This window comes from Nerophis ophidion, linkage group LG06, assembly GCF_033978795.1.
Source record: "Nerophis ophidion isolate RoL-2023_Sa linkage group LG06, RoL_Noph_v1.0, whole genome shotgun sequence".
In the NCBI taxonomy this organism is placed as follows: domain Eukaryota; kingdom Metazoa; phylum Chordata; class Actinopteri; order Syngnathiformes; family Syngnathidae; genus Nerophis; species Nerophis ophidion.
In genome coordinates this window covers 12318834-12335780 of record NC_084616.1, presented here as the reverse complement: position 1 = coordinate 12335780, position 16947 = coordinate 12318834, and the positions used below count along the sequence as shown (strand labels likewise).

Genomic DNA, 16947 nt, shown 5'->3' with positions numbered 1-16947 from the left:
AATATGAGTGTGTTTTGTATCATAAGTGAGTTTTGTATCATAAGTGTGTTTTGTATCATAAGTGTGTGTTTTGTATCATACGTGTGTTTTGTATCATAAGTGTGTGTTTTGTATCACAAGTCTGTGTTTTGTATCATAAGTGTGTGTTTTGTATCACAAGTGTGTGTTTTGTATCACAAGTGTGTTTTCTATCATAAGTCTGTGTTATGTTATGTATCACAAGTGTATGTTTTGTATCACAAGTGTATGTTTTGTATCACAAGTCTGTGTTTTGTATCATAAGTGTGTGTTTTGTGTCATAAGTGTGTGTTTTGTATCATAAGTCTGTGTTTTGTATCATAAGTCTGTGTTTTGTATCATAAGTCTGTGGTTTGTATCATAAGTCTGTGTTTTGTATCATAAGTCTGTGTTTTGTATCATAAGTCTGTGTTTTGTGTCACAAGTGTGTGTCTTGTATCACAAGTGTGTTCTGTATCATAAGTGTGTGATTTGTATCACAGGTGTGCTTTGTATGATAAGTGTGTGTTTTGTATCACAAGTGTGTGTTTTGTATCACAAGTATAAGTTTTGTATCATAAGTGTGTGTTTTGTATCACAAGTGTCTGTTTTGTATCATAAGTGGTTGTTTTGTTTCACAAGTGTGTGTTTTGTTTAGTATCACAAGTGCATGTTCTGTTTTGTATCACAAGTGTGTGTTTTGTTTTGTATCACAAGTGTGTCTTTTGTATCACAAGTGTGTTTTTTGTATCATAGGTGTGTTTTATAACATAAGTGTGTGTTTTCTATCATAAGTGTGTATTGTGTTTCACAAAAGTGTGTTATGTATCATAAGTGTGTGTTTTGTATCACGAGTGTGTTTTGTTTTGTATTACAAGTGTATGCTTTGTTTTGTATCACAAGTGTGTGTTTTGTTTTGTATCACAAGTGTGTGTTGTATGACAAGTGTGTGTCTTGTATGGCAAGTGTGTGTCTTGTATGACAAGTGTGTGTCTTGTATGACAAGTGTGTGCCTTGTATGACAAGTGTGTGTCTTGTATGACAGGTGTATGTCTTGTAAGACGTGTGTGTGTTTTGTTTTGTATCACAAATGTGTGTTTTGTTTTGTATGACAAGTTTGTGTGTTATATGACAAGTTTGTGTGTTATATGACAAGTGTGTGTCTTGTGTCACAAGTGTGTGTCTTGTATGACAAGGGAGTGTGTTGCATCACAAGTTTGGAATGTTGTATGACAAGTGTGTGTCTTGTATAACAAGTGTGTCTTGTGTCACAAGTGTGTCTTGTGTCACAAGTGTGTGTCTTGTATGACAAGGGAGTGTGTTGCATCACAAGTGTGTATGTTGTATGACAAGTGTGTGTCTTTTATGACAATAGTGTGTCTTGTATGACAAGGTAGTGTGTTGCATCACAAGTGTGTGTGTTGTATGACAAGTGTGTGTTTTGCATGACATGTGTGTATGTTGTATGACAAGTGTGTGTCTTGTATGACAAGTGTGTGTCTTGTATGAAAAGTGTGTGTCTTGTATGACAAGTGGGTGTCTTGTATGACAAGTGTGTGTTTTGTATCACAAGTGCGTATTTTGTTTAGTATCACAAGTGCATGTTTTGTTTTGTATCACAAGTGTGTGTTGAGTTTTGTATTACAAGTGTGTGTTTTGTATCACAAGTGTGTCTTTTGTATCACAAGTGTGTGTTTTGTATCATAAGTGTGTCTTTTGTATCACAAGTCTGTGTTTTGTATCATAGGTGTGTTTTATAACATAAGTGTGTGTTTTGTATCACAAGTGTGTGTTTTGTATCACAAGTGTGTATTTTGTATCATAAGTGTGTCTTTTGTATCACAAGTGTGTGTTTTGTATCATAAGTGTGTCTTTTGTATCAAAAGTGTGTCTTTTGTATCACAAGTGTGTGTTTTGTATCATAAGTGTGTCTTTTGTATCACAAGTGTGTGTTTTGTATCACAAGTGCGTATTTTGTTTAGTATCACAAGTGCATGTTTTGTTTTGTATCACAAGTGTGTGTTGTGTTTTGTATTACAAGTGTGTGTTTTGTATCACAAGTGTCTTTTGTATCAAAAGTGTGTGTTTTGTATCATAAGTGTGTCTTTTGTATCACAGGCGTGTTTTATAACATAAGTGTGTGTTTTGTATCACAAGTGTGTGTTTTGTATCATAAGTGTGTCTTTTGTATCACAGGTGTGTTTTATAACATAAGTGTGTGTTTTGTATCACAAGTGTGTGTTTTGTATCATAAGTGTGTCTTTTGTATCAAAAGTGTGTCTTTTGTATCACAAGTGTGTGTTTTGTATCATAAGTGTGTCTTTTGTATCACAAGTGTGTGTTTTGTATCACAAGTGCGTATTTTGTTTAGTATCACAAGTGCATGTTTTGTTTTGTATCACAAGTGTGTGTGTTACATGACAAGTGTGATAGTTGTATGACAAGTGTGTATGTTATATGATAAATGTGTGTGTTGTATGAAAAGTGTGTGTGTTGTATGACAAGTGTGTGTGTTGTGTGCCTGCTCAGTTGTCGCAGCTGCGTGGGCAAGAGCGCACCTTCACGTTGCTGCAGGCGCTGGCAGAGCAGATCATGTTGCAGCAGCCAGACTTGGCCAACTTCACCAGGGAGCTGGCAGAGTTTGAGACGGTCCCAGGAGGTAAGTGTGGACTCACCATCTCTGACAGGAAAGAAGAAAGGACATTGTTAAAGTAATGCTTGTGTTGTGTTTTGATGTAGCTTCTGTCAAAGGCCTGACTGCAGAGGTGGACGGTGAGTAGACGAGTGTGTGTGTGTCACTTTTGTCACATCCATTTTATACCGCTTGTCCCAAAAGATCCTCAAATCTAGAACATGGGTGTCAAAGTGGTTTTCACTGAGGGCCACAAGGCACCAATGTTGGACCCCAGAGGGCCGCTTCTCACAGTGAATACTATTATTACTCAATTGTTTTATGCATTTTATTAGTAGTTTTTTTTATAACTAAAATGTCAAAAAAATATGGTAAGTTGCTATAATTCCAGCTCAAAATGTAGTGTATATTACTGTAGATGGAACATTTTTATGGTTAAAAAAAAAAAAAAAAAAAAAAAAAAAGGCAGCTCAGTTGCCAGAATTTTACTGTACAATTTACATTTGTTTTTTACTGTAAATTAAAAAAAATGCATTTTGTACAGTAATTTTACTGATTTAAACTTTAATATTATCCAAAATCATACTTTCCAAAATATATTATTTTTTGGGGCAAAATAAAAATACTAAAATACATGCCGGACTTCTGATTCCAAAGCATGTTGCCAATCAAATTGTACACTTTAAAATAAAGAAATAAAAAAATAAATTAAAAAAAAATAAATATATATATATATATCAATCAATCCATTTTCTACCACTTATTCCCTTTGGGGTCGCTGGTGCCTATCTCAGCTACAATCAGGCGGAAGGCGGTGTACACCCTGGACAAGTCGCTATTTCATCACAGGGCTGTGTATCCATCCATCCATTTTCTACCGCTTATTCCCTTTTGGGGTCGCGGGGGGCTCTGGCGCCTATCTCAGCTACAATCAGGCGGAAGGCGGGGTACACCCTGGACAAGTCGCCAATTCATCGCAGGGCTGTATATATATATATATTTAATATATATATATACATATATACATACATATATATACACATACATATATATATATATATATATATATATATATGTAAATGAGTATATATATATATATATACACACATATATATATACACACATATATATATATATATATATATATATATATATATATATATATATATATATACATATACATATATACACATATAAATGCATAGGCAAGTGGCCCTCTGCTGGCAAGTGGCCCCTGACATTCCTGTGCTGAACCATCCAAACAAAACATCTTATATATGCCTTAGAGCTAATAAATGTAAAATCTAATCATACATCTCATCAATCGACATTTGTGAATGTCAATAAAAAATGTCCACGAGAAGAGCAATGTGTGTGTTTGCTTCCTCAGCGGTGAAGAATGAACTGCAGAAAGTCATCCAGTATGGAAGGAGTGCCAAGAAGAGGAACTTAGACCATGCAAACTTCCACAAAGACCTCAAGGTGACCTCAAAGATCTCATATTATTGTATTTGTGAAACAATTTTAGATAAGTATTTTAGGTACACTGTGGTTTAAAAGTACATGCTAACATTACAGTGCATTTGAACATCATGCTACGTTAGCAACACGCAAACATTACATTTTAACATCACGGTAGGTTAGCAAGACAGCATAGCTACGTTGCTAACATTACATTTTCACATCATGCTATAGTTTAGCAACACTAGCATATCTATGTGAGTTACATGCTAACATTACATTTTAACATCACGGCATAGCAATTTTGCTAGTATACGTTTTAACATTATGCTATAGTTTAGCAACACGAGCCTAACTATGTGAGCTACATGCTTAGAATACATTTTACCATCTTCATGCTACGTTAGCAACACCAGCATAGCGATGTGACTTTTGCTAACATTACATTTCAACATTATGCTAGGTTAGCAACACCAGCATGGTTATGTGACTGACATGCTAACATCCCATTTTAAAATCACGGCAGGTTAGCAAGATAGCATAGCTATGTTGCTAACATTACATTTTAACATTATGCTTCGGCAAAATGCTCATAACTATGTGAGCTGCATGCTAACATTACATATTACCATCTTCATGCTAGGTTAGCAACACCAGCATAGCTTTGTGAGCTACACGCTAACATTACAGGACATTTGAACATCTTGCAACGTTAGCAATGCGAGCTACATGCTAACATTACATTTTAACGTCACGGTAGGTTAGCAAGACAGCAAATTTACGTTGCAAACATTACATTTTAACATTATGCTATAGTTTGGCAACATGACCATAACTATGTGAGCTACATGCTAAAATTACATTTTAACGTCAGAGTAGGTCTGCAAGACAGCATAGCAATATTGCTAACATTAAATTTTAACATTATGCTATAGTTAGCAACACCAGTATAGCTATGTGAGCTACATGCTAATATCGCATTTCAACCTCATACTAAGTTAGCAGCACTAGCATGGCTATGTGAGCTACAAGCTAACATTACAGGGCATTTAAACACCATGGTACGTTAGCAACGCGAGCAATGCTATGTGAGCTACATGCTAACATTACAGTTTAACATCACGGTACATTAGCAAGACAGCATAGCAATTTTGCTAATATACATTTTAACATTATGTTATAGTTAGGCGACACGAGCAAAACACCATGCTACCTTAGCAACATGAGCAATGCTATGTGAGCGACATGCGAACATTACAGTTTAACATCAAGGTACATTAGCAAGACAGCATGGCAATTTTGCTAATATACATTTTAACATTATGTTACAGTTAAGCAACACGAACAAAACTATGCGAGCTACATGCTTACAATAAATGTTAGCATCTTCGTGCTAGGTTAGCACGACCAGCATGGCTATGTGAGCTACACGCTAACATTACAGGGCATTTGAACATCATGCTACATTAGCAACGCGAGCATTGCGATGTGAGCTACATGCTATCCTTACAATTTAATGTCACGGTAAGTTAGCAAGACAGAAGAGCTATGTTGCTAACATTAAATCTTAACATTATGCTGTAGTTTAGGAACATTAGCATAACTATTCGAGTTACATGCTAACATTACATTTAAACGTCAGGGTAGGTTAGCAAGACAGCATAGCTACGTTGCTAACATTACATTTTGACATCATGCTATAGTTTAGCAACGCTAGCATAGCTATGTGAGCTACATGCTAATATCGCATTTCAACCTCATGCTAGGTTAGCAGCACTAGCATGGCTATGTGAGCTACATGCTTAGAATAAATGTTATCATATTCAGGCTAGGTTAGCAACACTAGCATAGCTACGTGATCATTTCATGTCATCCAGGACAGCTGGAAGGGAAAGGGGGTGTGCTGCCTGCAAACTATTTGCCGCAGTAATTACCGTACGGGAAGAGGTAGCACAAAAGGTGTCTACTCGGTAGGACGCGGTACAGCGCGGCAAGTGAGAACGTTTCGTGATTCAAGCGCACATGAGCAGATTTTATTCACGAGCACGACTCCGAGGTATGAAGGCAGGGTGACGACGTTGACGTTAATTGTTTTATTACAATATTTAGAAATGAAATATTTAACGACTGCCTGGCTTTGACTCCCCAGGTGGCCGTGGAGGAATACAAAGCGGATCTTTTCGACTTGATGAAGTCTTGCGAGGAGATGAAGAAACTCTACGCCGACATTCTGGTAATCCCGTATTCCAGAACCTTCCAGAACCTTCAGTGGTCCTACAGGCTCTTGTTCTTTAACCCACCCGCTTTTGACTAACGCTTATTTATCTACACTCTTAAAGAATGCAAATTGTTTTCACTTAAAGTTTTCCCTCTTATTGGACTATCTTAGGACTTCAACACGTATCTCTTATGTGTGACTGCCATCATGTTGCAGTCTACACGTATCGCTTATATGTGACTGCCATCATATTGCAGTCTACACGTATCTCTTATGTGTGACTGCCATCATATTGAAGCCTACATGTATCTCTTATGTGTGACTGCCATCATATTGCAGTCTACATGTATCTCTTATGTGTGACTGCCATCATATTGGAGTCTACATGTATCGCTTATATGTGACTGTCATCATATTGCAGTCTACACATATCTCTTATGTGTGACTGCCATTATATTGCAGTCTACATGTATCTCTTATGTGTGACTGCCATCATATTGCAGTCTACACGTATCTCTTATGTGTGACTGCCATCATATTGCAGTCTACACATATCTCTTATGTGTGACTGCCATTATATTGCAGTCTACACGTATCTCTTATGTGTGACTGCCATCATATTGCAATCTACACGTATCTCTTATGTGTGACTGCCATCATATTGCAGTCTACACGTATCTCTTATGTGTGACTGCCATCATATTGGAGTCTACATGTATCTCTTACGTGTGACTGCCGTAATATTGAAGCCTACACGTATCTCTTATGTGTGACTGCCATCATATTGGAGTCTACATGTATATCTTGTGTGTGACTGCCATCATATTGGAGTCTACACATATATATTGTGTGAATGCCATCATATTGCAGTCTACACGTATCTCTTATGTGTGACTGCAATCATATTGCAGTCTACACATATCTTTATCTATCCCATCATAGTACCAAGTAAAATAGCTTTGAGGTCGGTCAGCACAACCAAAATTATTCTGTACATTTCCAGTAAAAAGAAGTTAATCAATCATTGGTTTTCAGTTAAAGATGAAAGATATTTGATGCTGGCTGAGAGATTATGGCGAGCAGACACATTGCATTCCTCTCTTCCTCTCCGGCTTGCACGGAGGACCACGAGGAAGTCTTGTTTGCACCACCCGCCTTGTCTCCTCTCGTTAAAATCCTCTGCCCCTTAAAGTCTCACTGTGGCGCCCGCTCGATTATGCGGACCTGTCATGGGCCGAGGCTCACGTGATACAGACGGGAAATAAAAGTTGTTTTATTCAATATTTATTTAGTCTTCTGCTCGTGCCGCCTGCCGAGACAGTGACGGTGTCGACCCCGCGGCACAAAGGGCAGTGCCCCACTGGTCTGACGGATAAGGTCATTGGCTTTATGTAGTGATTAAAAGCCATGATCTTAGTGACATTTAAACCAGTGTGGGTGGCACTGGGAGCAGGTGGGGAAAGTATATACAGAATATATATATATATATATATATATATATATATATATATATATATATATATATATATATATATATATATATATATATATATATATATATATGTATATGTGTGTGTCTGTTTATGTATATATATATATATATATATATATATATATATATATAAATACACACGTATACATTTTATATATATCACACACACACATATATATGTATATGAATATTACATACACACACAAACACATATGTATATATATATATATATATATATATATATATATATACATATATAAATACATATCTCTCCACACACACGTATATTTATATATATATATATATATATATATCATATATATATATATATATATCATATATATATACACACACATACATATATAAATACTTATATACACACACATATATATATAAATATTACATACACACACAAACACATATGTATATATATATATATATATATATATATATATATATATATATATATATATATATATATATACATATATAAATACATATCTCTCCACACACACGTATATTTATATATATATATATATATATATATCATATATATATACACACACATACATATATAAATACTTATATACACACACATATATATATATAAATATTACATACACACACAAACACATATATATATACATATAAATATGTATATATATGTATAGACACACCTTTACATATATACACACGCATATATATAGATACACTCATATACATATACACACACATATATATACATACAACCAACTATATATACATATACACACATACATATATATATATATATATATATATATATATATATATATATATATATATATATATAGTTGGTTCTTCTAAAAGTACTAAAATATATATATATATATATATATATATATATATATATATATATATATATATATATGTATGTATGTATAAATTTAGTACTTTTAGAAGAACCAGCTATAGTTTGTCGGATACAGATTCACATAAAACTAAAAGTTTTTTATATGATTGGACCGGCATGCAAAGGCAGTGCCTTTAAGGTTTATTGGCACTCTTTACTTTTCCCTACATCCGTGTACACGGCGGCGTTTTAAAAAGTCATAAATTTAACTTTTCGAAACAGATACCGATATTTTTCCGATATTTTATTTTAAAGCATTTATCGGACGATAATATATATATATATATATATATATATATATATATATATATATATATATATATGTATATACATATATATATATATATGTATATATATATATATATATGTACATATATAGTACTTTTAGAAGAACCAACTAAAGGCTTTTGTCATGTTTGTCCTCAGACAAAAAACATAATGAAACGTTATTCCCCCCCCATCTTTTTTCCATTTTTAATCCTTTTTTTTATAAATGCTCCAGGAATCACTAAAGAGCTGACCCCCGTTATATACAATAGACATATTACATGTCCATAGTACAGTACTCACACTCGGTTATGACGATCCATAAGGACAATAGGAGACTAAGAGAGTGTCGTGATATTTGACATTAAGAGTGGCGCACGCTCCTCGGCATGCGGTACGCTGATTAGTCCACTTAACCCTCGCCAACCTTTGGAAAGTTTCAAATTCAACGTCGCCGACCCCTGACCGGCCATCCGAGTCCGGAATGAGCCTACCACGCTCCGGGGCGCTGCTCCAGACCAGCAGAAGAGCCGCCGGCATGCAGCGGCACCCCATGAGGTCATTAAACTTAAAGCCAGCATTGTTCAAAGCCAAGGTGCTCTAATTAGCAGCCACGCGCACGCTAATTGACAACTAATGTGCTCTGCCACAAAAGTGTGTGTGTCACATTGTCACCACGTGTGTGTGTGTGTGTGTGTGTTCTGTCTTTCTGCAAGGTGAAGTTTGGAGAGTCAGCCGACCAAGACTCTCAGGAGCTCTTTGGCTTCATCTGTCAATTCATCCACGACTTCAAGAGGGCTCGCGCTGATGTCATGTAGATGACAAAATGTCCTCACTACCCTGAACTTCTGTCTTTCTGTTATTTATTCCTTTTATTCCATTATTTTTGTATTTTTTTTTCCAATTTCCCTCCTAAATGCACACGCAATGTTCTTAACTGTTGTACAAGTGTAAAAAGAAGTGCACCATTGTACAAAAGAAGGAAAAAACAAAAAAACAAATTGCACATTCATTCTTTCAATATGCAATTCTTCTTCTTGTTCAAGCCTTAACTGTTATTAAAAGTGAGAAATATGTCCATCTTGTGTTTGTAAGTCTGCGTTCTACTTGCAAAATTATTGACTTCAATAAATTGAAAATTTAGAGAATGTGTGGAGGGGGCGTGGCCTGCGGGCCTGCTGCGGAACTGGGGTATGCAAGAACCGGCCTCGAAGACAGAGACAGGTGAGTGGATGGCCCGGGTGGGCCTTGTTATCTAAACCCCAATTCCCTTGTTATCTAATCCCCAATCCCTAACTCTTGAGAGTCTGCACTGGCTCACTGTTAATTTTAGAATTGATTTTAAAACATTGCTGTTTGTTTTTAAAGCTTTACATGGACTGGCACCTCATTATATCTCGGACCTCATCCAAATTTACACTCCTGCTTGCGTTCTGAAGAACCGAGAGCCAGCTCCAGCTCGTGGTGCCCAAGACCAGACTTAAAACCAGGGGAGACAGGGCCTTCTCTGTGGTCGGCCCAAAGCTCTGGAACACTCTGCCCCTCCATGTTAGAACTGCTCCCACAGTGGACTGTTCTAAGTCTCGTCTTAAGACCCACTTTTATTCTTTGACTTTTAACACTATGTGAGTTGTGTGGTCCTCTGTGTTTTTTTTTTTCATTTATTTTGATTTCTATTTATTGTTTTGATTGATTTTACCCTTTAAAATCGTTTTTAATCATATGTATATATATATATATTTTTTAAATATTTATATTGGTTTTATTTTTTATTCAGTCATTGGTGGAGCTAAGGATATTTTAATATTGTTTTTAATATTGTTGTGCAGCACTTTGGAAACATTTATGTTGTTTAAATGTGCTATACAAATAAAGTGGTTTGGATTGGATTGGATAATCACCTGTCGCCTTTATTGGCAGCAGCCGGAACGAGACACGTGGGAGTTGGAGCCTGAGAAAGACACACGTATTGAGAAACGTTGGGCTGAAAAGTACCCCAAATATATTGCTGGAAAGCAAGGCCTGCATGAAAATAAAAGACTGTTACCTCAGACTGCCGGGCTCACAAGAAGAATCTTCGGGTCAGGAGAACCTACCAAAGGGTAACCTCTACAACCAGGTTCAGAATCAAGCCAGTGTCTCACCACATCCAGTAGACGGCCCTAGGATAAAACAAATATTATATACAGTATATATATATGTGGGTGTTGCCCTTCAATTCCATACACATACAACTTGTCCCTATAAAAGTGTGGATTTTTCTAGTGTCTATGTGTTCTTGCCATGTCTCCCTGTCCTTTCTCAGCGCGTCGTGAGTGAGACTTCTGCCCAGCGACAAGTGGCAAAAAAATGATAATCGGAGGCTGGATTTTACGTCAAGACATCAACAATAGTGCAGACTCTCAAGAAATGGGGATTGGGTATTAGAAAACAATGGAATTGGGGATTAGATCACGTGACGGTGCACTTAATCCCTTCACACAGACAAAGACTGAAACAGGCTAAACCTGTCATGAAAACCATTAAGAAGTACACCGCTGAGGCTGTGGGGGAGCTGCGCGCATCTTTGGAGACGACAGACTGGGAGGCAGTTGGAGCGGCCACCGACAATCTGGACGATCCGACGTCATATCTGGTGTTATCCTTCAGACCTCGACTAAGACGCCGTGTCAACAGTAGCAAGAATGTGGACGATGAGCGTGAATGTGCCCGTGCTTTAACTCGGAACCAGATCCAACCGGAACTTATTGATATGATTAGTTCAGGGGTGCCCACACTTTTTCTGCAGGCGAGCTACTTTTCAATTGACCAACTCGAGGGTATCTACCTCATTTATATATATCATTTATATTTATTTATTTATTTATGAAAGAGACATTTTTGTAAACAAGTTAAATGTGTTTAATGATAATACAAGCATTTGTAACACATATAGATGTCTTTCTTTCACAAAGACAAGAATATAAGTTGGTGTATTACCTGATTCTGATGACTTGCATTGATTGGAATCAGACAGTAATGATGACAACGCCCACATTTTCAAATGGAGGAGAAAAAAAGTTGTCCTTTCTGTACAATACCACATGAAAGTGGTTGGTTTTTGGCATCTAATTCATCCAGCTTCCATACACTTTACAAGAAAAACATTGGCGGCAAATTCCGTAGCTTGCTTGATTGACATTCACGGCACCCGAGGGTCTTGTGAGATGACGCTGGCTGCTGCCAGTTCATTATTATGAAAAAATGACAGAGAGGAAGGCGAGAAACACTTTTTATTTCAACAGACTTTCGCGCCGTCCCTTCCGTCCAAACTCTAAAGGGCGACTGCACATTTCCTATCTTCACAATAAAAGCCCTGCTTCATGCTGCCTGCGCTAATAAAATAAGAGTCTCGGAAAGCTGGCGTGCACAAGTGATGTGCACGCCAGCTTTCTGAGGGATCGCTTGTGCACGCCAGTTTTCCGAGACTCTGTATTTTGTTAGCGCAGGCAGCATGAAGCAGGGCTTTTATTGTGAAGATAGGAAATGTGCAGTCGGCCTTTAGAGTTTTGACGGAAGGGACGGCGCGAGAGTATGTTGAAATAAAAAGTGTTTCTCGCCTTCCTCTCGGTCATATTTTCATAATAATGATCTTGCAGCAGCCAGCGTCATCTCACAAGACCCTCCGGTACCGTGAATGTCATTTAAGTGACGTCTTGGTGAAGATTGATGATCACTAATTTTTAGGTCTATTTTTTTTAAAAGCCTGGCTGGAGATCAACTGACACACCCCCCGCGGTCGACTGGTAGCTCGCGATCAACGTAATGGGCACCCCTGGATTAGTTGCACGGCCTATTTATCCCAAACATTTCTTAATTCCTTCCATTCATTTTCTACCGCCTATCCGATTCGGGGTCGCGCAGGGGATGCTGGAGCCTGTCTCAGCTGCACTCGGGCGGAAGGCGGTTTACACCCTGGACAAGTCGCTATCTCATCCTAGGGCCAACACAGATAGACAGGCAACATTCACACACTAGGGCCAATTTAGTGTTGCCAATCAACCAATCCCCAGGTGCATGTCTTTGGAGGTGGGAGGAAGCCGGAGTACCCGGAGGGAACCTACGCGGTCACACAGAAAGATCCCGGGCGCAGGATCGAACCCAGGACCTTCGCATTGTGAGGCAGACGCACTAACCCAGGGGTCTCAAACTCACTTTACCTGGGGCTGGGCCGCAAGAAAAGATTTCTTAAAAAAATCCAACATGCACTTTTTAATGAATTCACCTTCTTTGAATGGCTTTCCCACCCTAGCAACATACTTGTCAACTCTCGCGATCTTTACGGGAAACACCCGAATATCAGTGGCCCTCCCGACAATCTCCCGGGGCAATTATTCTCCCGGTTTTCACCCGGACAACAATATTAAGGGTGTGCCGTGTTGGCACTGCCTTTAGCGTGTTTTACAACCTGCCGTCTCGTCCGCTTTTCCACCATACAAACAGTGTGCCGGCATATTGTATGAGGCTTCTACAGACCTACGGAAGTGACTGCAAGGCATACTTGGTCAACAGCCATACAGGTCACACTGAGGGTGGCCATATAAACAACTTCAACACTGTTACAAATATGCGCCACACTGTGAACCCACACCAAACAAGATTGACAAACACATTTTGGGAGAACATCCGCACCGTAATACAACATAAATACAACAGAACAGATACCCAGAATTCAATGCAGCCCTAACTCTTCAAGGCTACAATAGGGGGCGGGGTTGGGGGGGGGGGGGGGGTGTATATTGTAGCCCGGAAGAGTTAGGGCTGCATTGGATTCTGGGTGTTTGTTCTGTTGTGTTCAATCAATAAATCAATCAATGTTGATTTATATAGCCCCAAATAACAAATGTCTCAAAGGACTGCACAAATCATCACGACTACGACATCCTTGGAAGAACCCACAAAAGGGCAAGGAAAACTCACACCCAGTGGGCAGGGAGAATTCACATCCAGTGGGATGCCAGTGACAATGCTGACTATGAGAAACCTTGGAGAGGACCTCAGATGTGGGCAAACCCCCCCCCTCTAGGGGACCGAAAGCAATGGATGTCGAGCGGGTCTAACATGATACTGTGAAAGTTCAATCCAAAATGGCTCCAACACAGCCGCGAGAGTTCAGTTCAAAGCGGATCCAAGACAGCAGCGAGACTCCCGTCCACAGGAAACCATCCCAAGCGGAGGCGGATCAGCAGCGTAGAGATGTCCCCAACCGATACACAGGCGGTGTTACGGTGTGGATGTTCTCCCAAAATGTGTTTGTCGATCTTGTTTGGTGTGGGTTCACAGTGTGGCGCATATTTGTAACAGTGTTAAAGTTGTGTATACGGCCACCCTCAGTGTGACCTGTATGGCTGTTGACCAACTATGTCTTGCAGTCGCTTACTGCGTTTACAGAAGCCAAATACAACATGTGGTTGGGCTGGCATGCTGTTTGTACAGATTGTAGAGGGCGCCAAAGGCAGTGCCTCCACGGTGCCCCCTTAATATTGTCTTTGGGGTGAAATACAGGAAAATGATTACCCCTGGAGGGGTACTGAAAATTGGGAGTCTCCAGGAAAAATCGAGGGTATACAAGTATGGCGCTGTAAAGCGCCATTCATATAAAACTTGCGGTCCGCACAAACATTACATTTTCATATTACGTTGCGGGCCTCAGAATAACGATTCGCGGGCGCGTGTTTGAGACCCCTGCACTAACCCCTCTTCCACCGTGCTTAATTATATCCCAACTGTATCCAAACAAGTGTCTTCTACTGAATGTTCAAAGGCCTACTGAAAGCCACTACTACCGACCACGCAGTCTGATAGTTTATATATCAACGATGAAATCTTAACATTGCAACACATGCCAATACGGCCGGTTTTGTTTACTAAATAACAATTTAGAATTTCCCGCGGAATTTCTTGTTGAAAACGTCGCGGAATGATGACGCGAGTTTGTGACGTCTCGGGTTGTAGCGCACATATTAGCCCAGCACGACACACAGCTAAAAGTCGTCTCTTTTCATCGCATTATTACACAGTATTTTGGACATCTATGTTGCTGAATCTTTTGCAATTTGTTCAATTAATAATGGAGACGTCAAAGAAGAATGCTGTTGGTGGAAAGCGGTGGATTGCAGTTGCCTTTAGCACCGAAACACAGCCGGTGTTTCTTTGTTGTGAAGCTTTAACACAGAGCGGTCAAGCGAACATGTTTCTCTACGTCAACCAGCAAGTTTTTGGATGGGAAAATTGTGATATTAAGTCAGCTCTTATGGATTATGCGACTTCCTCCTGCAGCTGTCAAAAAGGCAGCTGTGATCTTGGCTCCTCCATTGGCTTCTCTGAGAGACACTAGTGTTCACCGCAGCCATCCGACTTTGAGGTATGACTTGACAATCTCACTAAAACACTATTAAAACAATAAGCAGATAAGGCACGGGTAGGGAACCTTTTTGGCTGAGAGAGCCATGAAAGCCAAATATTTTAAAATGTATTTCCGTCAGAGCCATACCATATTTTTTAACACTGAATACAAATGCGTGCATTTTTTAAGTATGACCAACATTTTTAGGGTATAATGACTCTGTAATTATTTTTAATAACATTGTTTTTTCTTGAACAGGTGCGGTAGTAAACGGATGGATGGATTAAAATGCAAGAGAATGTTTTATATTTTGAACGTTATTTTTAATATCGTGACTACCAGTGGAATTATTCATTACTTATCGTGTTAAGCAATGTCAGCTAAGATTTATCTGAGAGCCAGATGTAGCCATCAAAAGAGCCACATCTGGCTCTAGAGCCATAGGTTCCCTACCCCTGAGATAAGGGATTTTCCAGAATTATCCTAGTAAATGTGTCTAATTACATCTGAAACGCCACCTGGAGCCGTCGCATTTTATTTTTTTCTAGTACTTCACTCTAAATGTCCTCATCCACGAATCTTTCATCCTCGCTCAAATTAATGGGGAAAATTGTCGCTTTCTCGGTCCGAATCGCTCTCGCTGCTGGTGGCCATGATTGTAAACAATGTTCAGATGTGAGGAGCTCCACAACCCGTGACGTCACGCGCACATTGTCTGCTACTTCCGGTACAGGCAAGGCTTTTTTATTAGCGACCAAAGGTTGCGAACTTTATCCTCGATGTTCTCTACTAAATCCTTTCAGCAAAAATATGGCAATATCGCGAAATGATCAAGTATGACACATAGAATGGACCTGCTATCCCCGTTTAAATAAGAAAGTCTCATTTCAGTAGGACTTTAAAAAAAAGGAGTTACATTTTTTTATACTCTAGCGGTATAGCTCAGTTGGTAGAGTGGCCGTGCCAGCCACTTGAGGGTAGCAGGTTCGATTCCCGCTTCCGCCATCCTAGTCACTGCCGTTGTGTCCTTGGGCAAGACACTTTACCCACCTGCTCCAAGTGCCACCCACACTGGTTTAAATGTAACTTAGATATTGGGTTTCACTATGTAAAGCGCTTTGAGTCACTAGAGAAAAGCGCTATATAAATATTATTCACTTCACTACTCTGACACTTTCTGCAGTGGAGTAATAAAGTCAGCCTACTATTGAGAAAAAAACGTGTTGATTTATTTCCTATTTTAGCGCGAAAGACTGACGTTCCAGTTACAACTGGGGTAGGGAACCTATGGCTCTAGAGCCAGATGTGGCTCTTTTGATGACTACATATGGCTCTCAGATAATTATATTTATATAGCGCTTTTCTCTAGTGACTCAAAGCGCTTTACAAAGTGACACCCAATATCTAATTTACATTTAAACCAGTGTGGGTGGCACTGGGGGCAGGTGTGTAAAATGTCTTGCCCAAGGACACAACGGCAGTGACTAGGATGGCGGAAGCGGGAATCGAGCCTGGAACCCCCAGGTTGCTAGCACGGCCGCTCTCCTAACCGAGCTATGCCGAGTAACCGTGTAATACTCTTCCATATGAGTAGGTGGCAGTC

The 16947-nt window shown here is 39.0% G+C and overlaps 1 protein-coding gene across 2 annotated transcripts in view; it reads left to right on the top strand.

Annotated features, from left to right (window-relative positions):
• The window catches only part of LOC133554208 (uncharacterized), a 67029-nt gene extending 56994 nt beyond the window's left edge, over positions 1–10035 (top strand). For both annotated transcript variants that reach the window (XM_061902677.1, XM_061902676.1), the window contains exons 13-17: positions 2527–2656; positions 2737–2769; positions 4020–4111; positions 6240–6323; positions 9676–10035. In XM_061902677.1, coding sequence (XP_061758661.1) covers positions 2527–2656; positions 2737–2769; positions 4020–4111; positions 6240–6323; positions 9676–9777 — 441 coding nt within the window. In that variant the 3' untranslated portion in view covers positions 9778–10035. The remainder of the gene's footprint in view (positions 1–2526; positions 2657–2736; positions 2770–4019; positions 4112–6239; positions 6324–9675) is intronic.
• Positions 10036–16947: the final 6912 nt, after the last annotated feature.